The sequence below is a fragment of the Pipistrellus hanaki genome (assembly GCF_964339955.1).
Source record: "Pipistrellus hanaki genome assembly, chromosome: 7".
Classification (NCBI taxonomy): Eukaryota; Metazoa; Chordata; class Mammalia; order Chiroptera; family Vespertilionidae; genus Pipistrellus; species Pipistrellus hanaki.
In genome coordinates this window covers 68562584-68590533 of record NC_140509.1, presented here as the reverse complement: position 1 = coordinate 68590533, position 27950 = coordinate 68562584, and the positions used below count along the sequence as shown (strand labels likewise).

Sequence of the window (27950 nt, the reverse complement as noted above, 5' to 3'; positions counted from 1 at the left end):
GCACAAGCGGTACAGAGTTTTTTTTGTGTTTTTTTTTTTTTCCAAAATCTTTTTAAACGGCTCCAGCAAAAGTCTGAGCAACAGCACGGCTCCCCAACCCCTACCCCACTCCGACAATCTCGTGGGCAGGTGGGGCCGGAGTTCGGGACCAGGAAGGAGGAAGCGGAAGTAAGCCAAAGAGGGCGGAGACAGAGGCGGGAGCAGTGAGAGCCGGAAGTTGGAGGCTAGAGAGGCAGGGAGGAGGGGGAGCCCCGTGCGGTGACGCTCTAGCGCCGGAGCGCCGTCTCTATGCTCCCCCCGCGTCTAGTCTATTTATTGTCGCGGGGAAGCAGCGGCCGCCCCGGACCCGGAACAACAAAGCGCGAAAGAGGGAGCCCGTGCCTCGGGGGCTCCTAGCAACGGGCCGGGGCGGGAGTTCCATGGAGACTGGAGAGCGCGCCCGCATCATCATCCTCCTCGTCCTCCAGCTTATCCTTCGCGTCCGCCGCCACCGGCATCAGCGCTGCCGCCGCGTCCTCTGCCGCCGCCCCCTCTTCCCACGGTAACCCCGGGGGCGCCCCTCGGGGGGCGGGGAGCGGGCGGCCCGGTGCGGGTGCGGGGCCGCGGGCGGCGGGCGGTGCGGGGCCCCGGAGCCGGGCTGCGAGCGGGGCGTGCGGGGGCGGGTCGCCGGAGGAGGGGCGCTCCGGTTGGGAAACGGCTCCGGGAGTCCTGCAGGGACGGACCTTGGGGGATCTCGTTGGGGGCGGCGAGGTGGAGGGTGGGGCGTCGCTGCCGCGGAGCGTCTTCCAGCGGGGTGTCGGAGGAGAAAAGAGGTGTCTCTTTCTCGCGCTCGCCACCCCTGGGAGGAGAGGAGAGCCGGGAGCCGGAGATTCCCTGCCCGCCTGCCCGTGTGCAGCCCTCACCCGGGGAAGGAAGGGTCGTGCAAAGATGCTCAGGGGGTGCGTTTGTTCCCCAGAAAAACTTGAGTGGCCTCTGCCGCGGCCGGGGGGCTCCCAGATCTCATCCGCGTCGAGAGACCCGCTTTGTTGTTACTATTTTTTTATTAGCCAAAAAGATGTGAAGAAGGATCTAGAAACGGAGGAAGAGAGAATGAATTGTGGGTAGGGCTGAGCCGGGACGAGGGTTGGTTGGGGTAAGCGCTTGATAACGGGAAGAATCCTAAAAGTGAATGCAGTTGGCAGCGACGGTTTTTTAAAACTCTCTTCTGCCGAGACGATGTGCCTCTGCGGGTCGTGTCAGTGTGTGCATTGCAACCAGGCGCAGGCTGCAGCCAAGCCACATCTGTGAGCTCCGAGGCTGCATCTGTCACCTGCGGTTCCCCAGCGACACTGCCAGTTAGGCGGCGTGGGCTTGGGTGTGAGCGTGAGGAACAGTGTGCCTTCACATCGGTTCAAGGAAAGAAAAGGAAACAAGCTTGGGGTGTGATTTTTGTGGGAAGTAACAATGGCAGATTCTCTGGGGAAATTGAAAAAATCTAAGAAGGTTCGGCTATAATCTGCAGTTTCTTTGGAAGTTTAAGGAGATGGTCAGTTAATTCCAATGGAGAAGAGGCTTTTATTATCACTATCTTGTTTAAAAAATTATTGTTTCATATGGCCAGTGCAATCCTGGTACGTCCAGGTCTATGCTGCCTCTTTAAGCCTTACATCACTAACTATTTAAAGGTTTTATATTTTCCAAAACTATACTAGGTCAGTGAATGAGATTTCTCCTATGGCATACTGAAAAGGCCACACATACGTACCACAATAATATCGTTTTTGTGTTCAATGGGAACAAAGCTCTGTACACACACTGAAGATTAAGGATGAGAATAAAACTGATCGGTCACCGAAGCAGTTATGTCAAGCACAGCTTCTGTTTTGCTAAGCCTGACTTCTTAAACAAAAAGGTATCATCCTTATGTCCAGCCCTCTCTTTTTGTACACTCTGCCCTCGAAATGAGCCCCAGAAACTGTAATGATCTACTTACTGTGTGTTCCTGAATTTGATGCCCGAATACTCGGGCTTTTTCACGTGATAGAAGTTCAATGTCTCTTGCTAAAGGATTTTCCTGTGAAAAGTGGTGGGCAGTTTCCTTTAACAAAGATGGGAAGTACAAAACACTGGGAAATTTAAAATTGCATTTTAAGAAGAAAAACATGATATTGTCATCTTTAGGTTAATGAATGGATTGTTGCATAATCTATATAATAAAAGGGTAATATGCAAATTGACCCTAAGGGCAGCACCACCTCTGGACCAGTCACTATGCGGTTCACCAACCACCTCTTGGTTCCTTTCCTCAGCCGGCAGGCTCCCATCACCTGATGGCCAATGGGGATCTGGGGGTGCGTGGCGGGAGGGGACAGGGCCGCTGCAGGCAGCTGGGGACGATGGCCCTGATAGCAGGCCTGGCCTCGGGACTGTACCCGCACACGACTTTCCTGCGCCGGGCTTCTAGTCTTTTCATATACCGTAGCTGTTCTTCTGTAAAGGCTGTGCTGGGATATGATCACACGTGAGGCTGTTGGATGGGCAGCCCCAGAATTTTCATAGTGTATACGAGACCGTGAATTCAGTCCTCAGTGTCAAGGCTGCCATCACACTCAGTTCACCTGGACCTCTTAGCTGTTGCCTCTGTTCCTTCTATATTTGAGTTGGCGTCAAGCCCCACTTTCCACCTTTATTCACAATCCAATTTTTGCTTTCCCTGTTCTGCTGCAACCCTTCCAACATTTGATGTCTTTTTTCCTCACCTTGCTTGTGTCCTAATAAAAAATAGGATTTTTTAAATGCTATTTGTATTATTTCTGTTTCTTAGGAAGTTGTCATCATGTGCTTGGTCTGTATATCCTTTTCTTTTTTTCTTTTTTAAATATATTTTATTGATTTTGTACAGAGAAGAAGGGAGAGAGATAGAGAGTTAGAAACAGCGATGAGAGTCATCGATCAGCTGCCTTTTGCAAACCCCCTACTGGAGATATGCCTGCAACCAAGGTAACATGCCCTTGACCGGAATCGAACCCGGGACCTTTCAGTCCCCAAGCCGACGCTGTATCCATTGAGCCAAACCGGTTTCGGCTGTATATCCTTTTCATTAACGGCACTTCGTGTGTTGCATATTCCTTCTGTGCACCTCCCCTTTATTTGGAGAACTGGAGTAGTCATGTCAGATGTTCTGTATTCATTCTGAATAGGTGTTGGTTGTGTAGTACAACAGGTAAGAGCCTTATGCTGAGAATCAAAAGACTGTATGGAGATAAGCCATGAAAAATATTTAAATTTTTAGAATAGAAGGTGTTTTAGAAGTTCAGAAGTAATACTGTGATTGTAGACATGGTCACTTTTTTTTAAAGATAAAAGACTATTTTTGGTTATTTATTGAACCATAGATTTTCCTAATTCTTAGTCTAAAAAACATTTAACATCAATCTTTTCTCATCATTATGCATCTGAATGTTAGACCAAAATTACATTTTGCCAGATTAGGGGGACAATTGAGGTGATTCCCCCAAATTTTTCTTCATGTGGAAAATTTTTGTGGATGCATACATATATAGAATTTGTTATAAAGCAGAGGAAATACATATAAGACACATAGCTGAATATTTTTGGAGAGTGTTATAATATTTCTTATGGATGTGGCACATTTTAAAATCAGCAAATATTGTATAATACAGTTGAGTGGGTATCAGTGCTGTTTTAGGAGAAGTAGGCCGGTAATAACCTGGTGATTCATTTCATTCTGTTGCATCATAGACCATGTGAAGAAATTAGTGATATGAAAACTAAAGTTTAAATTGATTTTAGAATAATTTATAGTAGAATGTTCCCATAGTGTCTCTGAGCTAAAACCTCTAGTGTTTTGAAAATTTAGCTATATTATGATTTTTGAAATAATAAATAAAGATTTACTGTAATTTATACCCATACTTTTTGCACCTTTTATATACCTGATGTCACATCAGGTGTGCAAAGTTGGATGAAAAGTGTTTCTCTTCTTGTGCCTTTTTTTGCACTTGTAGATAGCAGAGAAATGACATGCATGGACACCAAAATATGACAGACAAAATTTTTGAATTTTAAATCCTTTATTACATACTGCTTGGAGCTATAGTTACTGGTGTCAGGATTTCATCCATACCTGCTAAATTAGAAGTTTCCTGAGGTTTCAGACTATGAATTGTCATCATGTTGAATATTCATGCGTGTGTGTGTGTGTGTGTGTGTATTTTGAAGATTAATGTTAATAGAAGGATATATTTCTATTTTACTTCAGGGAGTCAATCTAGTGAATGAGGGCAACTTTTAGGCATCTAATTAGTAGTCTAATTCTTGATCCTTAAAATGTCAACTTTTTATACTAGCTGCTAGTTATAAGCAGCAAACATTTCTTGAACATGGTTAGAGTTTTTGTTTTTTTGACCAATTCAAACAATAAAAATAATGGTTTACTGCCCTGGCCAGTGTGGCTCAGTTAGTTGGAACGTAGTCCCGTAAAACCAAAAGGTGGCAGGTTTGATTCCTGGTCAGGCCACATACCCAGGTTGCAGGTTCCATCCCTGGTTGGGATGGTTGAGGGAGGCAGCTGATCAACCGATGTTTCTCTCTCACATTGATATTTCTCTCTCTCTCTCACAAATTAAATAAGTAAATAAATAACAATAGTAGTAGTAATAATAATGGTTCATTGCCTTGAGTAGATACAGTATTCTTGTCACAAGACTCCCAGTTTGAGAAATTTCAAAAGGGTGAAATTATATACATATCTGATGTCTTTCAGGCCACTTAGTAACAATCAACCTTTTATTTAGAAGAGAGATTGTGTGTGTGTGTGTGTGTGTGTGTGTGTGTGACTGTGGAAAAGCAACATTCCAGAATTATGTCATTATTCTAAAGGAATCGGGTCATATTAGAAATTGTATACATCTGGTTTTATCTTTTGACTAAAGGGTAATAAAATACAGAATTTGCTTCAATGGCTCGTTTTATACTGGAAGCAGACTTCTGGGGATCCCATAAAATGTTCAAGAAAACACACACAGAAGTGAACTCCGGGATGGTTCAAATCAGAATTCATGTAGGAGTCAATAATGAGATTTTTGAATTTCACCCTCCAAAATGCAGCACAAAAGTTTGCCTGGTGACTTGGACCATACAATATTTATCTGTCAAGAGAGAATACTGAAAATCCCACTGTGTGTTAAGGACAGAGATTTCTTGGGACATGTATGGATGGGTGGCTTTAGTACTTTGTGTTTAGCACCATAAACATCTGTCTATAGACATTGGTCCATGGTATGCTTTTGTTTTTTAATTCACAACTTTAAAAAAAAAAAAAGTAAAATGTTATTTTATTAATTAAATGGTGTTACTCTTTCTCTTTCTGATAAATTACAAATATTTTTATTGAGACAGAACAGTTTTGATCAAAATTAGCTATGCTTTCTTAGAATTAGTGTGGAGTTTAAGAGTATGGCCTCTGAATACAGCCTGCTTGTATTCAGGATGGTGGCTGTGCTGCTTAATGTGGCCTTGAGCAAGTTACCAAGTGTAATGCTGGGAACAGTGCTCAGCATAGTGAGATGGAAAAGTGTCCGCTGGTGCTCGAAGCCGCGGTACTCGGTAGTACATTAAAGGTGAACCATTAGATCGCTTGAATGCTTTGTTTCTTTGATTTAGAGGCTTTCTATGAAAGCATTGAAATTCTTTGTGAGCACTGACTGTTCGACTCATCTCTACTCTTGGACTTTGGTAGGGGAGGGGGAAGCACTTGCTTTAATTTTTGAATTGTCACACAGGCATCTGGTTATCACTTATGGCAGATGGACTAAGTAAAAAGAGACATCTCTGTTTCTTAGAAAAGGAAGGCCAACAAAGCCTGGTCTGGCACTGTGTTGAAGCTATTGAAATGCTATTTCCCTGTGGACTTGACTGCTTATTTAGTTGTATGGTACTTCTGAATAAAAGCAATGGACTCCAATGGTTTCATTTAGCAGAATTAGTCTTTCTTTAGAAGACACTATTTTTTACTTGTATAACCTTAAATGATGCTAAACTTGAAACTTGGTATCATTGTCAAGCCATTTAACTTGAGTTTTCTGTGTCACTATAAATGTTCTAGATAGTGGCTACCTTGTAACTTTAGCAGGAGCTGACACTGCTGCCAGGCTCCAATAATTCAAGTGGCTGAAGAATGACTGTATGAAATTGCAAAATTATACTTGTTTATGGTAAGACTGACACCAAATGCTCAGCTACCTAGCCAGGGGAATAACTTGATGATTATAGCTTTTTAAGGCTGCTATTGAAATGGTTAACAGTTAAGTCCAGATATTTTAGTTTAGTTTTAGTATGTATAATACATTTGAAACTGCTGACTAGAAAATGAATAATTATGCTAAAATACAATGAATTGCAAACTCTTCTATTTTGGCTCCTATCCAGATCTTGGTTTTTAGTTAAAATAATATTTGTATAAAATATGTGTTTTAGAAATGTATATAAAATATGTTATTAAAAGAATATTTTGCTTTAAATGTACAGGGGTAAAGTTTTATAATTTCTCCCATATTGTGCTGTTTTTATTGGTTTTAGTTGGTCTTTATACCCCTCCCTAAAGTAGACTGACAAATATGCTTGTATTTAGAGTGTGGATTTGCTTTTCTGTTTAAAGAGGGTAATGTCTACTTTGATACTGTTGATTTATTAGAGTAATAACTGCATTGGCCAGAATAGATTTAGTATTGATGTGATCTTAATATTATTCCCATAGCCATCATAGATTCTGGATCTAAAAAATACAGATAAGCCAGGAAATGATTATGGCTATTTCCCTCTCTCTCTCAGGGTTTTTTAGGAAAACACATCTCCAAGGTGTCAATACTATTGTCCATAATAAAGCCTTCTGTTTTGAGATAAGGATCTAACACATTGTTAATGTTTCCCTGGTGTCCTTTACACCACACTGTTTCAGGGACAGGTGTTGCTATCCTTTAGATATAAAGCTAATAAAACCACTATGTAACCTAAAAGTGCAAATATGAAGATGGGTATTTGGTTTTTTACTATAGTCAATATTTATAGAAATAATAGTCTGAACCTCAGCTAAGATTCGTGGTGAACCTGAAACTTGTGGACCAAGAACTAACTAATTCTTTACAGATTACCGGATAATTTTGTTGAACCACAAAGTCTTTTTTTCTGACCTGCTCATGGCTACAGCATGTTTCTTGAGTGTCTCCAGTTTCTTGTGTGCAGGTGCAATCTAGTGGAGTTGGAATGAGCATCCATCATTGCTCATGGGTTTACCACATCCCAGCATCTCCACTGGGGGCAGGTTAGGTGGTTGTAGGAAACACAGCCATGTTGAAGACAGACCCAATTCATTAAGCCTTCCTCAACACAAGTTTTATATGCTAATCTCAAAGGCACACTAGATTTTTTAGCTCAGTTCTCCACTCTTTTTTGGTGGTGGTGATAGGGAGAGCCTGAGGTAAGTGATGTGACATCTTAACACTTCACAACTGACAAAAAGCTGTAGTAATGGTTTTATCATTTTCTCAGTAGCATATCTTTAGGTCAATTTGGCAGAGAAAACATTTGGCTAGCCAGTAATCTTGAAAATTCTGCTTCAATATGTAGAGTAAAATTACTTGGATAATTGTTAATTTGTACGTGCATTAAGAATATCTGTCTTTTAATTTACTCTTTCTAGGCTTTTTGTTTTGGGCCTGTTGGAAGAGTTTCAAATGTCTTATATTCTTCATTTATCTTGCATTGTATTCTCACCTCACTTTGTAAAAAGATGAGTAATAGTTTTATCAAACCCTGTTTAATAGGATGGTGGCTGTGCTGAAAGGAACAGAGAGGTAGCCAGTCTATAACCAGCTATCATGGAATGAACTTAGCTTATAGATGAGTTAGGACCCTTGGGGAGAAATGGAGAGCAAACTCTTAGAGGAGGGAAAAAGAAATATGTATCAGAAGTGCTGAGGGTCTATATGTGTGTGTTTTAATTAAATTCTTTCCTTACATTAGAAATGTATTATATTTCTGTATTTGTCAAAGCTCCCAAAACACAGTTTCCCTTCAGGATTTGGGGGTCAGAACTAAAGCCAATTATAAATGTGCTAAGCAGAACATACCAGAAAGTGAAATCTATAATATTAAAAGTGTGATATGGTAATTAGACTAGACAGCCGGACGTCCTTCCGTATAGCCTTCTGGACGAAGCCAGGGCTGCGAGGGAAGCCCCGGTCCCGGGTGCCAGAGGGAAGCTGGTGCAGGCAGCCAGGGGAAGGAAGGCCTACTCTTGCATGGATTTCACACATCAGGCCTCTATTAAGGAAATAATAGGGTACTGTTGGAGAGCTTGAGTGGTTTGGGCCTATGAAGATTATTATTATAGTGAAAAATGTCTTTATTCCCACTGTTTCCCCACCCCAACGATTCTTTCTTTTAATTGCTCTTCAAGTATTCATTTAATTCATAACTATTGAGTTGATGACCAAGTGCCCCTTGTTAAAACAAATCTTAAAGAAACATGTTTATATTAAACAGTTCTCTTCAAGGATCATGAGACAGTTATAACAGTATCTTTGCATTTGCTGTGCCCTCTATTTTTGGGGTCTTTTCTCTCAGTTTTTCATATTGCCTGGCTCTTTATCCTTCAAGATCTAACTGTAAGAAGAATTTCTCATCTTTGAGGAAGTTCAGAGGCCTTCCAGGATCATTCTCCTGAAGTTCCTCTTGTGACATTTACTTCCTTAGGTCACTTTCTCTGTTTTAATTACTTCTCTGTTTGTTGTCTGTTTCTTCCACTGGAATACAACTTCCATGGGTGTTCCTTATTGACTATTTTGTTCTGAGCTGTGTTTCCAGTGTCCAGCCACATTAGTTGTATTCTAAATGAATGCAATTATGAGTAGTAATTTAATTGAAGGAGTGGAGAAGGGCATCCTAGGCAGATATACACTCAGAATAGGGTCTGCTATTGCAAGAGGATTGGTAACTTCAAACTGCTTAAGTGTACTGAAAGTAGAAAAGGTTACAAAGGTATATTTGGAAACGTGAAGCTCACTGAATTTATAACAAAGCAAGTTAGAGTCTGTTTTGTCCCTGTGAGAGAGCCAAGAGATGTGTCTTTAAGCAGGATGTGGCACAGTCAGGAAGATAATTCTGGCTGCCTCTTTGGTGGATGGACCAGATTGTGGAGATGGAAAGCAGAGAGTTCCATTAGAAGACTGTAGCACAATGACATGTGAAAGCCTTAAATAAAACACTGATGCTTTGGATGCAGAAAAGAAGCTAAATTAGAAGTTAAAGGAGAATAAAGAGATGAGGGATGGTCTGAAATGTCTGACTCAGGTGTGTAAGTGTTGAACGGTAGCTCCATTAAAATTAAGAATCAAGGGACAGCAAGTATTTCTGAGGTGATTAATTTTGGATGTGTTAATTCAATGAATATGCCTCATAGGCAGTTAGGAATATGAGTTCTGATCTCTGATAGGTCAGCATTGATAGTAGGAGCCATAAACTCATGTATAGCAATTGAAGCCTGAAAGTTGAATGAAGAAAAGGATTTACTGGTATCTAGTGATCTTAAACCTCAGGGGTCTTAACTCACTTGAGAATATGAAGAAAACAATGGCCTCCTCAGGTGCCACATTCCGATTTTGTGTACATATATAATTTCAAGGGTTTCTCGCCCTGGAACCTATGGTTGAGCTTTCAGGCCTGAAATGAAATTTGGTTAAGAACTTCCGATTAAAGGAGTAGATGGTAAAGTATTTGAGCTAGGAGGAGAATTTAAGATGAAAGGTGCCTCTGAAGCCAAGCCAAGGGTGGGGTGTTGTCAGAGGGAGAATTTTGAGAATGAGAGGTTCCCAGTTATGCCCTGGAGAGGTCAAGTAGAAAGGAGTTTCAACTGTGACTTTGGATTAAGCCAACAGCCATTCATTGGTAACGTTTTATGTCATGCAGAGGCCAAAGGCAGATTGAAAGGAAAATTCCGTTATTTTGACTTGTTGTGGTATGGTATTTTAGCCCAGTGATTCTTAACCAAGTGCCCATTAGAAACAACTTGGAAATTTTTTAAAAATCAGGGCCCTACAAACCTTAGTTAATTAATGCTTTAGGGGTTGAGCCTCTTCATAGTTTTTGTTTCAACTTCTTGTTAAGAACCAATGTTCAAATCAGAATACTTCCTTATCACTCTTGTTATGTGTTCTTTTAGTTGTATGTTATTATTTAATTGCTCAGTTTACTATTGTGCTACTTTTAAATCATTGTCCTTTAGTCTTTCTCATAGAACTTAGTTTCCAGCATAAAAAAATCTATGGCTTTCTTTTGATGTTTAGCCAAGTTCTCCATTTTTATCATTTTAAAATCTGACCAGTTCTGTGTAAAACCAGAAATTTTTAATTGTGCTTATATATGGAAAGTGTATTTATTCTGTAATCCTGTTGCTTTTATTTATGTTGCATTTTTTACCAAATAGTAAAAACTTAACTAGAATAGGTTGAATTCTTGAAGTCTATACAAGGAGCTGATTTCATAATCTTAAATTCCTTTCTTTTTTAAAATATTTTTCACTGATATAGAGAAAGAGAAAGGAAGAGGGATATAGAGATAGAAACATTGATTGACACCTTCCTGCACCCTCCCCCCTCACTGCGGATCGAGCCCACAGCTGGGGCATGTTCCCTGATGGGGAATTGAACCAGTGACTTCTTGGTTCATAGTCGCTGTTCAACCACTAAGCCACACTAGTCAGGCTTACCTTCCTTTTCTTAACATGGCAGTCATAAGTGGCATAGACCTCTAACAGGTTGTCTACATTTATACAGGCATTTTATATGAAAAGTAAACCTATAAAAGCAATTGAAACTGTAAAAATAGGAAATTTCACTGTTATTTTTTCACATTGTAGTGTTTTCTCTTGATTAAGTTTTTGATGAGCTATTAGCAGTTCAAGTTTGAGCCTTGCATTCACACTTTTTTTTTTTTAAATTAATTTCAGAAAGGAAGGGAGAGGGGGAGAGAGAAAAAAACATAAATGATGAGAGAGAATCAATTGATGGGCTACCTTCTGCATGCCCCCTACTGGGAATCCAGCCTGCAACATGGGCATGTGCCCTTGACCAGAATCGAATCCGGGATGCTTCAGTCCCAGGCCAATGCTCTATCCACTAAGCCAAACCAGCTGGGGCTCCTTTTTATTTTTGAACATTTCTCTAACCATGGAAGAATGAAGGAAGGAGAATAATAATAGTAACAATGAGAATAGTTAAATTTGAATGCATATTACCATGTGCAAGTACTATGCTATAGGCTTTGAAATTTCAGTGTTTACAACACTGATGGGTAATTTTTTTTTTGCCTTATTTTGCTGGTGAGGACATTGAGGCACAGAGGCATTAAGTAACTTACCCAAGGTCATAAGACTGATGATAACATGGTATAGTCTAGATTTAACCCAAATAATCTGCCCCAGAATCTGAGCTCTTAAATGTGTATGTGCGCGCGCTCGCGCGTGCACGCATGTGTATAGATACTGCTGCTTAATAATCTCAAACTAATGGTTAAGCTCTTACATATGTTATATTGAATGTGTTTAGTGCCTTGGGAACTATGCCAAGGCTAGTGTACAGAAATAAGATTTGATCATACATCTGGAAAGATTATTGTCAACCAAGGAAACATATATAAATAGAAACATTCTCTAGATTGTGGGAAAATGCAGTGATAGTGGTATGCATAGCAACATAGTAATGGACTCCGAGTAGGGATACTCTGCCTTAATCTTGGGGATCAGATGTCTTAGTCCCTTGGATTTCTTATTTTACCCACCGTGGTTGTAATTACCTTCTATACTGGGGTTTCTAAATTTTCACCTCCAATCTAAATAGACATAGACTTATCCTGAGCAATGAACTCTTATCTGATTTTTCTGTCTCTCCTCTTGTATGACTCACAATTTACTTTGGTTCCTCATTTCTAAAACAGAATCCATACCCCTCCTTCATTTGCCATCTCCCCTGCATACCTGCTCTTTCTGTTCTAGCCAATAGTATCTTGGGCCACAAACCTAGAGTCATGCTCCCTTTTCCTTGAGTCAATCTCAAAGCTCTGTTCACTCTGTCTCCAGAAAATGTCTCTCTCCTCTATGTTTCTTTCCATTTTCCTTCACCCTGTTATCAGCCTACTAGTTATCTCTCCTGGGACTGCTGCACTGTAGACCCTGACTGAGTTTTCTGCCCATTCTTATCTACTAGCTCATTCTCCTGTTACAAAAGCAGCACTGATATTTTTTAAAAACATTGTCATCATTTGCTTTTCTTTTCATTCACCGTGCTCTTGGGATAAATATGAAAAGTTTTAACGTGGTCTAGAAGTTATGATTTGATTCCTCCCTGCATTTCCAGGCTGATCTTATGCCAATTTCTCATTCACTCTTCCTACTCTAGCCATGCTGGCCCTCCTTCAGGGTCGAACAGTTTATATTTTTAACTCACCTCAGAGCTGAGAACATCTGCTATACCTTTTGCCAGATCTTGTTTACTGCTGGACCCTATCCCCTAGCGCTCTACGAATGCTTAGATTTCCGGTTCATTGTTACAGAATGGATTGGGTGAAGGTGATGCTGAGCTACAGAACAAGTGGGAGTTAGCCAGGTGTACAAGTGGGGATAGATCATTTTTAACAAAAGAATAGTATAAGCAGGCAGAATACAAATATTTCTTCACATGGAAGAGCCTTTATAAATCAGTAAGAAATCTCAGAAGGAAAATGAACAAAAGATATGAGATAGTTAACATAATAAATAGTAGTTAGTAATATTTGAAAAATTAAACCTCTTTCGCATTCAAAGAAAATTAATCAATTTAATATTGCTGATTTTTATATCTCAGGTTGTGCAAAGGTTTTTACAAAGTCCTTTGTTGACTAGATATGACAGCATATAATGTGAACCCAATCTTATTTAATATGCACAGATAAATATGTAGATTTAGCAGCCTCAAAACGTGTCAATATAAGCATAGAAAAATATTAGTAATTATTAATATCATTGTGGTAGGATGATGGGTGACTTTTTTTCTTTCAGTATTTCTTATGTAACCAGAAAGTGATATGCTATCTTCTTTAAAAGCCATACATCAAGACATTAATTTGAAATACTAAATCTGTCCAAATTTTGCTTTTACATAAGGACTCGATATGCTTGATATTTGAATCCCCAAATTTTAGGTTATATTCAGTAAAATATATTTCTTGTTATCTCTAACTAGACATTGCTTCAGATTATTATTAATGTTAGCACTGACTAATATGACATTATTTTAATAGAGCATTTTTAATTTGTGAGGTGCTTGTTATTCTGTTAAAACAATTTTGTGAGGAAGTGGGGTTTGCATTTTATACAAGTGAGGATAGGAATAGTTTACAGCTGACATGTACCTTCCATCAGGGTCCACATCTTCAACATCCAAGTTTTATTCCATTAGCTATACACTGTAGTACATTCTGAAATAGTGGAATTCTTTTTAAAAAGAATATATGTTTATTGATTTCAGAGAGGAAGAGAGAGGGAGGGAGAGATAAAAACATCAGTAATGAGAGTGAAATCATTGATTGGTTGCCTCTGGCACATCCCCTACCAGGGATCTAGCCTGCAATTTAGGCATGTGTCATGACTGGGAATCAAACCATGACTGCTGGTTCAAAGGTTGATGCTCTACTGAGCCATGCTGGTTGGCCTGAAATTTTAAGAAGGCTGCTATTTAAACATCAGTATGAGATGAATATAGGTTTAAATTAACTAAGTATTAAGTTTAATTTAACTTACCAAATTTTCATTTTCCTTTAATTCGAACTTGTTCATGAGAATGTAAATCACTGACTTCTCTTTTCTTAACATCCATTCAGAAAAGTCAGTATCATTTACATTTTCTTCACCCCCTTTTAAGCACCATTACAAATATTTTTATCAACTGAAGCATAAAATATACTGCTCTTTACTATTTTTAAAAATAGATTATTGCTGGCAACCCTCAGAGTTATTATTGTTAATTAACTTCCATTAACATTTTTTGTAGTTTTCTTAATATAGATTTTTTTAAAGTGTAACACTTTGTTTTGATGCCAGTTATTCACATGCTTACCAGTCTTCAGAATTGGTATTAAGAGTAAGTCAGAGATACAGTAGTTGGAGACATGTAGTGAACATAGTTTATAACTTTCTGTTTAACATAATGTGATAAAGATTTTGTACATCAAATACCTTTGCTCTTATTTAAGCACTAGAGGTCCAGTGCACAAAATTCGTGCATGGGAGGGGGGTCCTCAGCCCAGCCTGCAGCCTCTCCAATCTGGGACATCCCTCTCAGAATCCTGAACCACTGGCTCCTAATTGCTCACCTGCCTGGTTGCCCATAACTGCCCCCCATGCTGACCTGATTGCCCTTCACTGCCTCTGCGTGCTGGCCTGTTCGCCTCTAACACCCCCCTCCCCCCGCCAGCCTAGTTGCTCCTAGCCTTACCTGCCCCTGCCCCCCTCACTGGCATGGTCACCACTCACAGCCCACTCACCAGCCTGGTTGCCCCATGCAGCCTGCTTGTTCAGTCATTTGGTCATCCCTCACTAAACTCCCTGCTGGCCTGGTTACCCCATGCAGCCCACTTGTTCAGTCGTTTGTTTGCCCCTCACTAACCCTCCTGATGGCCTGGTTATAGGCAGCCATCTTGTGAGAGTGTGAGAGTTAATTTACATATTATCTCTTTATTATATAGAATTTGTTAAATGTTCTATATTAGAGGCCCTGTGCACAAAATTTGTGCACTGGTAGGTTCCCTAGGCCTGGCAGGTGATCAGAGCTTATTGGGGCCTTCTGGCTGCCAGCCAGGACCTTTCTTCTTTCTGCGGTGGTCAGCGCATGTCATAGTGAGTGACCGAACTCCCATGAGGACACTTGGCATATTAGCCTTTTATATATATAGATGTTGGTATAATATATCATCCTTTCCTTGGGAAATACAAGGATTTTTGTGACCAAGCATATTATTATTGACTTTTTTCATGTGGTTAGAAAATAAAAATGTTAACCCCAAGGACTGGTTTCTGAAGTATAAGCTCTTGAGTCATGCATGAAAACATGTCCTCATGACAGAATGTTATCCTGCCAAACAAGTGAAAGGTTTTGCAATATTGTTCACTGTCTGCTGTCACCCCTTAATACAGTTGTCGGCAAACTGTGGCTCGTGAGTCACATGCAGCTTGCGAGCCACGGTTTGCCGCTCGGTTGACTGAGTTTGCCAGCTACTGCCCTAGTGCATCTAACTTTCTTCCTTTACTGTCCCTTTGAACACAAATGCATGTTGAAGGTAAGTGGGAAGTTCATAATTGGGATATTGATTTAACTAAACTAACATAATAGCTCCAGAATTAAAATTAAAAGTTAGTATATAATTTCTAAATTTTGTCTAAGTGTGTCTCCATCTAAGCTGTTATAATTGGGAACTTTCGAATTAGATGGAATATTAGAAACCATTTAGTCTCATCTCCCACCTAATAGAAGACTCATTCTATACCCTTCCTGTTGGTAAATTATCTACCCTTAACTCCCTCCTCCACTCTTCCCCTCCCCTTCCCTCCTCTCCCCCTTTTTTACCCTTACCTTCTTAAAAGACCAGATTGTAACTGTTTTAGTCTTGTAGGTCATTTGGACTTAGAACTGCTCAAAGGTGCCATAGTCATTATGTAACAACATGAGCCTGGTTGTTTCAATAAAACCTTTTTTATAGAACAAGCGCTAGCCCTTTGGCTATAGTTTGCTGACTCCTGTCTGACCTATTAAGACCTCAGTTTTTTCTGTCTGGTAATGTGATTGTTCTCAAATTTTGTACCAATTCATTAAATACTATTTGGTTACAACATTTAGCTATGTAAATCTATCAAACAGTAATAGCTGCCATTTAATAAACGGAGTGTGTGTACTATGTGCTTGACATAGGTAATTAAATTGAAGTCTTAGGAGCACACTGGGAGGGTACAGTGATATTACCAATTTCCAGAAAAGTAAGGTATATGCTGTACTGTTAAACAGGTGCAAAAGAACACCCTTTTTCTCAAAGGCAAAATGTTTTATTTTTCCATCTTGGTCACAGGCATGTGTTGGGATACTGTCAGGTATAGTAATTGGTTGGAATCACCATACAAACTGTTTTCTAGTCTGCTATTTTGGGAGCTTTACAAAGAAGAGTTGGTTTTAAATGCCATGTCTTTTAGAAAAGAATGATCCCTAGGGGAACAAGTGTGTTCTTGTATTTGCAAATTAGTCTGTAGCCAGCCTTCCCTCTGCCATTTCTTAAATCATAGATGGCAATTTTGTGGTTAAACCTTTTAGGCCCCTCTCTCAATACCTTCATAAGCAACTTGAATACACTTAAAGTAGCTAGAATCACTTTTTTGTATACTTAAGTTTCTTTAGGGTTATTTGTTTTGCTTTTAGTTATATCTTAGAGTAATTTTTGTTTTGTTTTTATCATGGTGTTTATTATGGCCTTTCAGAAGTATCTTTTCTGGTGTGGAATTTAATATGTATTAGTCTTAAGTGCAATTTGTCATAAAAGCCAGGAGGTGGCAGTGTTTTCCAGGTGTTGCTTAAGGTTTCAGGTGCTGAAGGAATGTTTTTCAATACCACTAGAAAGTCATAGGACTTATAAAGTACATTTAATGAAAGCTAGAAATATAACATTTTCTGAAGTTAGGACAGCTGCAGTTTTGAACTTTTCTTCTTATTAGAAGGATATATTATATTTGAACTCATAGTAGGTATTTATATCAGAAACAGGAGAAAACACCCAATTAAACCATGTCTTCATTTTAGATAGTGGGCACTGGAAAAATAACTGATAACTATATTTAAATAAAAATGGAATTAACTTTATTTTTTATAGTAAATCTAATAAATATTTGTTTTTTTGGTTTTGTTTTTTTTTAAAAAAAATATATTTTATTGATTTTGTACAGAGAGGAAGGGAGAGAGATAGAGTTAGAAACATCGATGAGAGAGAGTCATCGATCAGCTGCCTCTTGCATACCCCCTACTGGGGATATGCCCGCAACCAAGGTACATGCCCTTGACCAGAATCGAACCCGGGACCTTTCAGTCCCCAAGCCGACGCTCTATCCATTGAGCCAAACCGGTTTCGGCATATTTGTTGTTTTTAAAAAGATAAAACTAGACTACAAAACAAGAGAAGAAAAAAATTTTAAAATCATTCAGATGCCAACTCTCTGAATACAATAATTGTTAACATTTTGACTGTTTAAACATCCAAGTACATACTTAGGATGAACTATGTGTGTGACCTCATCTTTAGAATTTAAGTTGCTGCGGTATAAAAATAATCATCTGTTTTGAAGTTCAAGACTTCTTTGCATTCACAAAGGTTTGCTTTACCCCTTCTATCTTCACTTATTTTTACCCTATTGTCCTTTAATTTTCTCCTCAGTTTACTAATTTAATACTCAGAGAAGTACATCTTAAGTGAATTTGTTTTAGCCTGTTTAATGTAAAAAAAAAAAAAAATCTGTGTGAAGCAGTAAATTTGACATAGTTTATTTATATGTAATTTCTCCTTTTTTTAAAAAAAGTCACAGTATCTGCTACTTTTATTTTATTTATTTATTTTAATATATTTTATTGATTTTTGTACAGAGTAGAAGGGAGAGAGATAGTTAGAAACATCAATGAGAGAGAGTCATTGATCAGTTGCCTCTTGCACACCCCCTACTGGGGATATGCCCACAACCAAGGTACATGCCCTTGACTGGAATCAAACCCGGGACCCTTCAGTCCCCAAGCCGACACTCTATCCATTGAGCCAAACCGGTCCCGGCTTCTCCTTAAATAATGTTTTTTTGTAGCTTATTCTCATGGGATGTGTGTCGATTAGGATTGGGTTTGGCTGCGTACATCAGAAATCCAGTATGAGGGTCTTAATGGAAATAGATTTTCTCTCATATTCATGACATCTGGAATTCAGAAGTACAGGGAAAATAAGGAATTTTATTACCCAGAGCTTCATGATCTCAGATGGCCCCTTGAGCTCCCCCTCTCACATCAGACTCCAGGCCACAAGTATGAAGACGGGCAGAAAGGCAAAGAGTTTTCTTGCTAGCTTAGATCAGTCCCTTTAAGCACGCTTTCCAAAAGACACAAAACTATTTCATTTTACATTTTATTGACAGAGTCACAGAGTTATGTGACTTTTTGGCTGTACCTGTTGCCTGGGAGCCTGGAATGTGTAGTATTTTATTTCTTCCACAATGTGTGTGGTTACACAGCTGGGTTCTGTCCCTTGTGAAGGAAGGATGCAGTGGATGTTGGGATGAGCAGCTTGGAGCTTGTACCTCACAGTTACAATGTAATCATGGGAAGTGATGCTAAGAAACTTCTGTTCTGCCAGTTGATTTGAACTCATTTTATCCATAATCACTTTTTGTTTTATGTTATTATTTCCAAGATATATGTGCTAAGTACTTTTCATACATTTTATATAATCCCCTAATATAATCATGGGCACCATCCTTGTTACATGTCACATCTGAGAAAACCTAGGCACAGAGAAAATACATAACTTGCCCACGTTCTCATAGCTAGTAATTGATTATTCAGACATTGAGTCTGCTGCTTAAGATCAGTATTGATAACTGCCTCTGTCCTCTGCTTATTAATCTGCCTATATACCTATTAATAAGGGTCACTGCCACCTCTACCCCACACCTTAAACATAAAAATCATTTGAGTTTGCTTAAACACACACAAAGAACAGAAAAGTGAGAAAATAAGCAGAATGTAGGGAACATAAGTGTGAGAAAATACAATGAAGTTGAGGAACAATTGACATGCAGAATTGGATGCAGTCTGGTTGTGTGGAGGTGCTGAAGTCTTGGTCTGGCTTGTTGCTGGGTTCTAGTATAGTGGGAGGCAGAAAACAGTATTGAATTTTCTTTATTTGGACACTTGGCATCTTCATTGATTTAGTCACATAATTTAAATCTGTTGCCACTTTCTGGTTTTCTCTTTGTAAATTAGGTGAGTAATCATTACTTATTTATATAAGATATGGAAACCCAAAGAAATTTTTTTTAGCTGGAATATGGGTCTTTCGCATAGTACAAGCTAGGGCTCATTTTGTTTGTTTATGGCAATGCTCCTGTCAATAGTTTTAAAGTGATAAGTATTTTGGAAGTTGTGATCTCAATAAAAATGATATTGTGCTACTTGTTAGAGCGCCTTCCTACAAAACACACACACGCGCACGCACGCACGCTCATCTGTGAGCTCCTTGAGGACAAAAGGCTTGGCCTCATGCACTTTTTTTCTCCAGTATCCTCAATATCTAGGTGTTCGGTAGGTGAAAATAAATGAATGACTGGTAAATAAGAAACATTTGTTTATAAATGTTATTAATAATATTTCTGCTTCTTTAAACTTAAAATTAAATCATTTACTTGAAATAAGTGAAAAATAGGTTAGACTTTTTATAGCCCTAGCAAATGTGAGATAGGTTATAGTGCCATTAATTATTAGACATTGGAACCACAAAGTGCAGCCCTTCAACTTGGTGTGTTTGGAGAATTGCCATGACTGTGATACACCTGGAACATGGTGGTTGTATAGGCAAGTAGCAGGAGATAAGTTTGGCAGCCTCCTGGCGTGTAAAGTTACTTATTAAATTTAAGGAATGAAAGTTAGATTTTAAAGATACCTTTTAAAATTGGCATTTTTAGTGGGCAATATTAGGGACATTTGATTTGAATAACATTTAAAAATAAATAGTATAGATTTTTTTTGCATTTTAATTTTCAAATTTATTTGTGAAAAATTCAGGAAACATTAAAGTTTAATTACTTTATTTTATTTTGTTTCTCAGGATGTGATCTTCGTGGTGGGAAGCTAAGTTTTTAAACTACCCCAATGGATGCAGACAGTGATGTTGCATTGGACATTTTAATTACAAATGTAGTCTGTGTTTTTAGAACAAGATGCCATTTGAACTTAAGGAAGATTGCTTTGGAGGGAGCAAATGTAATTTATAAGCGTGATGTTGGAGTAAGTATCTGAGTTTTGGTATGTATGCTAATTGTATAGTACTAGGAATGATGTACTAAAATGTGTTTATTCTGTAGAGCATCTGACACCAACTGATGGTCCATGGACCACTGGTGGTCTGTGAGGTCCGAAAGATTGGCGACCACTGCTATAGATAGTTTATGAGTACCTTACCATGTGCTAGTTGTGCTGGATACAATAGTGAGCCCTGTAGAAGTGGCCGCTTTTCTCATGAAGTGGCAGCCTTTGGAGATACTTATCTCCAAGTCTTACCAAAGAACTCATTGGCTACTAGACATTTTATATTGTTCTCTCAATTTCTTTTGACTGAAAAAGGCGACTTTTATACTTTATGTGTATATTTATTTAAGTACTAGAGGCCCAGTGCATGATTTGTGCACCAGTTAGGTCCCTCAGCCTGGCCTTTGCCCTCTCACAATCTGGGACCCCTCAGGGGATGTCAGAGAGCCGGTTTCAGCCCGATCCATACAGGCCAGGCTTAGGGACCCCACTGGTACACGAATAATCCGTATGCACTTAAGGTCTTGGGTTAATCTCTTTCTGCCTTCCTCCCTCCACACTTCCCTCTGAAATTCATTAGTCTGTCCCATGTTTCTATGCCTGTGGTTTGTGCTCCTGCATTGAGTGTCTGCCCCCCTGGTGATCAGTGTATGTCATAGCTACCAGCCAGATGGCTGGCCGCTTCGGCTTTTATATATATATAGATAATTATGTTTGAATGGTGTCCTAGAATGGAGAAAGTCAGATTGTAAATTTTGTAGCATGTTGTCAAAGCCCTCTTTAATTAGCCAAGATAGTTGGTATTCTTTCAGTAGCAAATTGCTGAAAATATGGTTCATATCCTACCCTATACATTCTAATTGTAGTTTTTGTAAAACCTATAATATTGAAAATAAAAGCTATTAACTTGCTTTTTTAACCTTATAGTGTGTTTTTTTTGTTTTGTTTTGTTTTTTAATATATTTTATTGATTTCTTACAGAGAGGAAGGGAGAGAGATAGAGAGCTAGAAACGTCGATGAGAGAGAAACATCGACCAGCTGCCTCTTGCACACCCCCTACTGGGGATGTGCCCGCAACCAAGGTACATGCCCTTGACCGGAATCGAACCTGGGACCTTTCAGTCCGCAGACCGACGCTCTACCACTGAGCCAAACCGGCTTCGGCTTAACCTTATAGTGTTTTGAGGTTAACATACATGACAGTGGGTGTTCATTTGGCTTTTATAACCAAAGAATGATGAGATTATGTATCATATATTTTTTATGAAAATTAAGAATGTATCTGAAGGCTTTATTTAAGTTGTAAAAATTAGATGCCATTATACTTAGGAAAAATATTATTAGTTTTTAGTGCTAGAAACTAAGTGAAGATGAATTAAAATTTTCAATGACCTGCAATTAAAGATTTTCAAGTTTAATAATGCCATCTTTATTTTAAAAAAAAAAAAAAAAGAATAAATATGTTTGCTAAAAAGTTTGCTAATGCTACTTTGAAACTTTTGATATACCATATGGCAGGGAACTCATCTTTCCTAAGAATAGTAACTGAAAAGGCTGAATTGATGGACAAGCTGGTGGTGAAAGACAAACGTAGAATAAACTTAGTCTAGTATTTCCCAGCCACTTCTGTTGGAAATTTTATACTTATTTTAGCTCAGATTTTACTTTGTGTCTTCGTTAATTTTTGTCTTCCCAAATTTAATAACTTTCTAGTTTGATAATATGGAATATAACAGAGAAAAGGAAGACCTCAGACTGTAACAAGAGTTTTAAGGAGAAATATCTGATTCATTTATGTGCTACATAATTCAGTAAACATTTATCTCTTACACAGAATGGGCATATGATAAATATTCTCATAAATGAAAATTTGCAGTGAAAACTTAAATTCACATGTTATCTTGGATCTTAATTCTTGACCTATTTATACTCACTCTGTAAATAATTTTATTCATACCCATAGCTTTAAATGCCTTTCATATCTAAAATTATATCTCTAGCTCCAACTTTTCTCTTGCATTCAAAATTTGCATATAGAACTAGAATATGTAATAGGCCTTTTAGCTGTAAGACAATGTGAAGTGGTGATGGATACCATGAAGCTGAAGAAAGCAGGGTTAGAATTCACAGAGCAATAAAGGAATGGGTGTTTTGGTGGAAGAGTCAGGGAAGACTCTGTGGAAGTGGCATCTGGTGAGAAACTTGAATGAAATGAAAATATGAAGGAAAAATATTCCAGTTGAAAGTAACAGCTTCTGCACAGCTCATGAGATGTGAAAAAATTTCCTATATTTGAGGATCTATGCAAATTATAAATTGTAGTTATGTGACTGGAGTGGAATGAGAGAAGAAATGTTTACATACTTGGTACTTCATCAGTTTTAAGTATTAGTGAGAGATTTATACAGTCCATGCATTTTTTAATTAAATGTCCTTTTGGATTAATACATTCTTTTGTTCAGTATGGTACTTGATTTCAAAATGGGTGGATGATGTAGGAACAGTTATTTTGATCGTGGGTAAGCTTGGAATAGTATTTAAACATTAAAATAGCCACACAGAACAGAAGCATACAGGGTGGGGCAAAAAATGTTTACAGTTGTTTGATGAAAAATTATACAATAATTAATGATAATTATTAATAATAACTGTTTTGCATACTCACAACTATAAGCCTATTTTTATTCACTCTGTATATGAAAATTAATCCTTATTATGTACTTTTTTTTCCAGAAAGTATTAATGAAACTTAGAAAACCTAGAATTACAGCTACAATTTGGTCCTCAGGAAAAATTATTTGCACTGGAGCAACAAGGTAAATTTTACTTGGGTTTTTAATTTTTTAACTTACCCCTCATGGAAGGAACATTTGTAGACTTAGGAACAAAATCATATGTACAGTTTGTCAAGTTCCTCAGTATAAAATTGATTTCCTATATAACAGTCTTTTTTTCCCCCTAAAACCATAGTGAAGAAGAGGCTAAATTTGGTGCCAGACGTCTAGCCCGCAGTCTGCAGAAACTAGGTTTTCAGGTAACATTTTCAAAATGTATCAAACTGCAAATGTTCAAGGATTTATTATTATAAAGTTAAAACATTGAATTTAGTAGACTAAAGAAATCACGACAGAAACTACTAAGGTTTTTATACTGTTCTTCAGTATAAAAAGTTAGTTGCAAAATTTATCCACGTGGATGTTTTTAAAGGATTCTGGCTTTTTTTTTTCCAGATTCTTCTTATAGAGAGACACCGGCTTGTTTTCTTACAAGTTAATACCTTTTTCTTTTCTCTTTTCTTTTCTTTTCTTTTCTGCCCATAAGAAATTTATTGTGTCTTCAAGACACTATATAGCCAAGACCGATTTGGCTCAGTGGATAGAGCGTCGGCCTGCGGACTGAGGGGTCCCAGGTTCGATTCTGGTTAAGGGCATGTACCTTGGTTGCGGGCACATCCCCAGTAGGGGGTGTGTAGGAGGCAGCTGACAGATGATTCTCTCTCCTTGATGTTTCTAACTCTCTATCTCTCCAACTCTTCCTTCCTCTCTGTAAAAAATCAATAAAATATATATATTTTTAAAAAAAGACACTATATAATGTAGACTCCTCTCCCTGAGGAGTCTACATTATACAGTGTAGATGGTTCCCTTTCAGAGATAGGGAACCATCCTCCATACGAGTTGCTCATTTGTCATTTTCATAGGTGGCTGGATTCTTCCTCCTGGATTTCTCAAACTCCTCAGCCCCCCATGTGTAAACAAGATAAAATGCTACAAATGCTCGTCCTCCACAGTCACAGAATCCACTGGTCTCTGTCCACCACTTCTTAATTACCTTTTTAACTCAATATGCCCTTTAATATGCCCTTCTTCTCCCTCCCCCTAAAAAAACACTAACACACACACATATTTCTGATCATCCCAAGAATGTTGTGTGTGTGTGTATGTGTGTGTATCACAGTGTTCTGAGAGCTGTAGGACCCTATTGACATGTACACAGTGGTCAGCAGACTCTCACACTTATACAGTGACCATCACTGACAGGCTAACCTCATCCAACATAATTTTGTAAAGGCATAAATTTGAATAAAATTAAAACATATTATGCACTTGCTAAGTCACTTGCAGATAATGAGTAAATGAAAGATAAAGATGAGTCCCTAAAGAGATGAGCCTAGGCTCTTTTGAATTTGGATGGGAAGTGATGGGAAGTTGAGTTTTCCTCTGATGTCTTCAATATCCTCTGAGGTAGAAGGTGAGAGGAAAGCACTGACTAGCTGGTGCCTGTGGGAGTTCTGGTGGTTGAAGACAGGTGATTTAGAGACAAAAAATGCTGGGGCCACTTGGCACAATTTTATGGCTTTCTGCAGCTGTCTGGTGCAGGTACTGAGTTGGAGGATGGTTATTTATTCAGAATTGTGGTTTTACTAGGAACATTTGAAAAGATAAGATAAAACCAGTCAGGGAGTTGCTGAAGTTATTAATTTTAAGGGACATTAATTTTAGCCTTAGAGTTTCCTATCTTAGCATAAAATTAGAAATGTTGAGAGACATTCCAGTAAATTAAAAGCACAGTTTTATCCCTTTATCCCTCACTCTGTCCCCATAAAGAAAACAAACATCTAAGCATACAGAAAGATCATTTTACCTCACTGCATATAAAAAAAAAGTCTGATCTTTGCAGTTTAGTGTACTAGTATACTCAACTATTTGTTGAATTTTAAAGTAGCAACTTTTTCATTTAAACTCTTGAGAAGAGGACTGTGTTTTCATTCTTTTCTTCTATTTGCTCTCCTATCCCAGTAGACTGAGTATCCCATTTCAAATATAAAAAAGTATTAAACTAAACATGAAAGTCAATCATGCAAATATCTCAGGTTTTATTTTCTTAATAAAGTTTTTGAGTTGGTTTTCTTTGATTACAGCATTTAATGAATCACTGATAACTTAAAATACTGGATCCATGCTTAAGATATTTGTTTTATTTATTTTTAAAGATTGAAACTTAATGGTTAAGGATTTCTCTGATGAGCAGATATTTTGTTTCAAAATAATTCACTGAGTTTTATTTCTTTCCTAAAGGTAATATTTACAGATTTTAAGGTTGTTAATGTTTTAGCAGTGTGTAACATGCCATTTGAAATCCGTTTGCCAGAATTCACAAAGAACAATAGACCTCATGCCAGGTAGGTCTTTGAGAAATCAAAGTAACTTACCAAATTTGAAATTACTTGTCAGGCTATAAACACTTATATTGTGGCTTTTTTTGTGTGTGTGTAGTTATGAACCTGAACTTCATCCTGCTGTGTGCTATCGGATAAAATCTCTACGAGCTACATTACAGATTTTTTCAACAGGAAGTATCACAGTAACAGGTATTTTATGACATTGAAACCAAACTTGTCAATTCTGTATTGAATGAAATAAGAGATACCCATACCAAAATAGAAAGAATGTCTAATTTGTCCTTTAGTCACTTTTGCCCTTTAAGGGGAATCAGTCTCTTGACTTCAACATGATAGGTTAGTTTTACCTGCTTTCATGTACTGTTTTAAAACCATAACAAAGTACTTTGCTTCTGTCTTCTTTCACTCGTTATTATCCCAGTAGGATTCATCCTCTGTGTAGTGATAGATCATTCATTCTCATTGCTGTGCAGTGTCCAGTGTATACATATACAGTCCACAGCATTTGGAGTTTCCAGTTTTGAGCTATTAAGAATATTCTAGTATATTTTTTCATAATATTACTTTTAAACTTATAATATCTTCCATTTAAAATATGTAAGAGAATCCAATTTTATGAACTTCATAAAGATTTTACCTAAGCAGAGATTTAAATATAATTGGTACCTATTTGTTACATATCTTTTGAGTCAACTATTGGGAAAAGGTGGTTTCTAAACACTAGGCCTGGGTGTCAGAGAGTATCTTGAACTCTGCAGATGATTTGTAAAGGTGCTGTGCTTATAAAATATACAGAGACAAAAATTGGGAATCAGACCCAATTTTTGGCACATTTGTGTTAAGGAAATTTCTTTAGTGTCCTTGAGTTTTTCTTTTTATTCCCTCAATCCTTAAGGGAGAGTAAAAATGATTAACACCTTTAAACACTAAATAAGTAAGTTTTAGTTTTGACTCATCCCATGGGTTTTCACACCTACTTCTGAAACTTTTCAAGCTTATTGCCAGGGCTGTGCCTGCATTAAAAGTGGAGTGGTGAGGAACACGTCTGTTTGTTCCATTCTTTCAGTTGTCATTTCTGTACTTCCAGAACCCAGTCTTCTGAGGGGCCCCAAAGTCTACAGATAAGTCTCTGCTAAGTCTAGAATAAAATGATGCATATGTAAAGTCTATCTTTTATTGAGTTAATAGATATTTAAACAACACAGTAACAAACTGAAGACAACTGACCTGGTTAATTAGGATGCATTATCTATTTACATCTATAATATTTATGAAATCCTGTAAATTCAGTAAACACATACTCAGTGGTTCCCATGGGGAAATCACTATACTATGTGTAGGGGTAAACTGAGTCAGGAAGGAGTGGAACAATATGAGATGTGTTTAGATTGTCAGAATCTACAGCAGGTCCATATGTATGTTTTTTAGGATCCTTCAGAGGTGATAAGTATAGTTATGAAGCCATTTTTATTCAAAATGTTATAAAATATTTTTTATTCACTTTCATGTTTCTTTTGAGCTATTTAAATGGACGATTACATTTTTAAAAGTTATTCCCAGCATCACCTCATTCCCTTGTGCTTTCTTTGTGTTCTGTTGCCTGAGTAAGCTGTGGGCGTTTCAGACCAGGTGGCTCAGAACAGCCATCAGCAGCTTTGTTTTACTCTGCTGGGCTCGGACTCCGCGAGCTTCAGTAGCCCAACAGAGAGCCAGACTGCAGGCTCCAAAAGGATAATGGTTTTCCGGGCCCATTTGCCCTTTCTCCCTCTAATCATCCTATCAGAGTACTTCCTGTTCTCCTCTGTGAGAATCTGGATGTTTTTTATGAGCGCTCTTTTCACACTGGTGCCCTAAAACAAGATGAGTGACATCGCTGTTTCAGATTCCCTTTCCTTGTCCAGGGAACATTTTTATTCTCTTCGTTTTTATTATGATTATGTGTAGAGTTATGTTTGTAGATTATTTAAAACATTGACCCCCAGGCTACTCGGGTATTTTTAATTGTGAGAACTGAGCTTTTCCTGTTGTTCTCTGTGCTTCTTCTCACCCTTCCTCCGTTGTGTTTGTTTCAGGGCCCAATGTAAAGGCTGTCGCTACTGCCGTGGAACAGATTTACCCATTCGTGTTTGAAAGCAGGAAAGAGATTTTATAATTCATCACTTAATTGGTTAGAATCCCTAACTGAGCACCTTTTAAAACCTGCTGCACATTGGACTCAAAACAAAAGGAAACTGGACCAACAATAATTGAGAAAATAGACTCTTTTATTCATTCACGGCTACAGTGTAAAAAGCTCCAGTCCCTTTGGATTTTATTTCAAACTTTGCTGTAATATAAAAAGGAAGTTTACAAGACATGACATTGCTGCTTTTACAGAAGGACATTTCTATTTATTTTCGCAGTAATTCTCATGTCCCATAAGCAGAGCTGTCACAGTGTGCACTACCTTAAATTGTTTTGTTGTTTTTTTTTCCAGTTTGAGCTAATGTGTTTTATTTGTGAATAGTCTTTTACATTTTTGTATGCTGAATATGGGCACCAAAGAACCTGTAAAAGTTATCTTTTTCAATTGAATATGCACAAATAAAAGTTTGGAAAAGGTCTCTCTTCATATCCATTCTATAACTTTTATTCCCCATTT

General features: G+C 38.1%; 1 protein-coding gene across 2 annotated transcripts; it reads left to right on the top strand.

Annotated features, from left to right (window-relative positions):
• The first annotated feature begins 290 nt into the window (after positions 1–290).
• TBPL1 (TATA-box binding protein like 1) lies at positions 291–27920 on the top strand. Of its 2 annotated transcripts, none has more exons than XM_084890844.1 (7): positions 291–541; positions 20033–20105; positions 22861–22943; positions 23098–23161; positions 25206–25309; positions 25404–25498; positions 27382–27920. In XM_084890844.1, exons 1-7 carry the CDS (start codon positions 420–422, stop codon positions 27459–27461), a joined length of 621 nt encoding a protein of 206 aa, XP_084746970.1. In that variant the 5' UTR covers positions 291–419; the 3' UTR covers positions 27462–27920. The 2 variants fall into 2 exon arrangements, with proteins under 2 accessions (XP_084746970.1, XP_084746969.1); XM_084890843.1 differs by having other exon boundaries at positions 405–541; positions 19927–20105.
• The last annotated feature ends 30 nt before the right edge of the window (positions 27921–27950 follow it).

What these genes read in the sequence shown, in the direction of transcription:
- TBPL1 (XM_084890844.1), top strand. Translation starts at nt 420, where the DNA reads ATGGAGACTGGAGAGCGCGCCCGCATCATCATCCTCCTCGTCCTCCAG. An exon ending in CGCCGCCCCCTCTTCCCACG is followed by an intron (nt 542 to 20,032) that starts GTAACCCCGGGG and finishes CTGTGTTTTTAG; the next exon opens with AACAAGATGCCATTTGAACT. An exon ending in AACAATAGACCTCATGCCAG is followed by an intron (nt 25,310 to 25,403) that starts GTAGGTCTTTGA and finishes GTGTGTGTGTAG; the next exon opens with TTATGAACCTGAACTTCATC.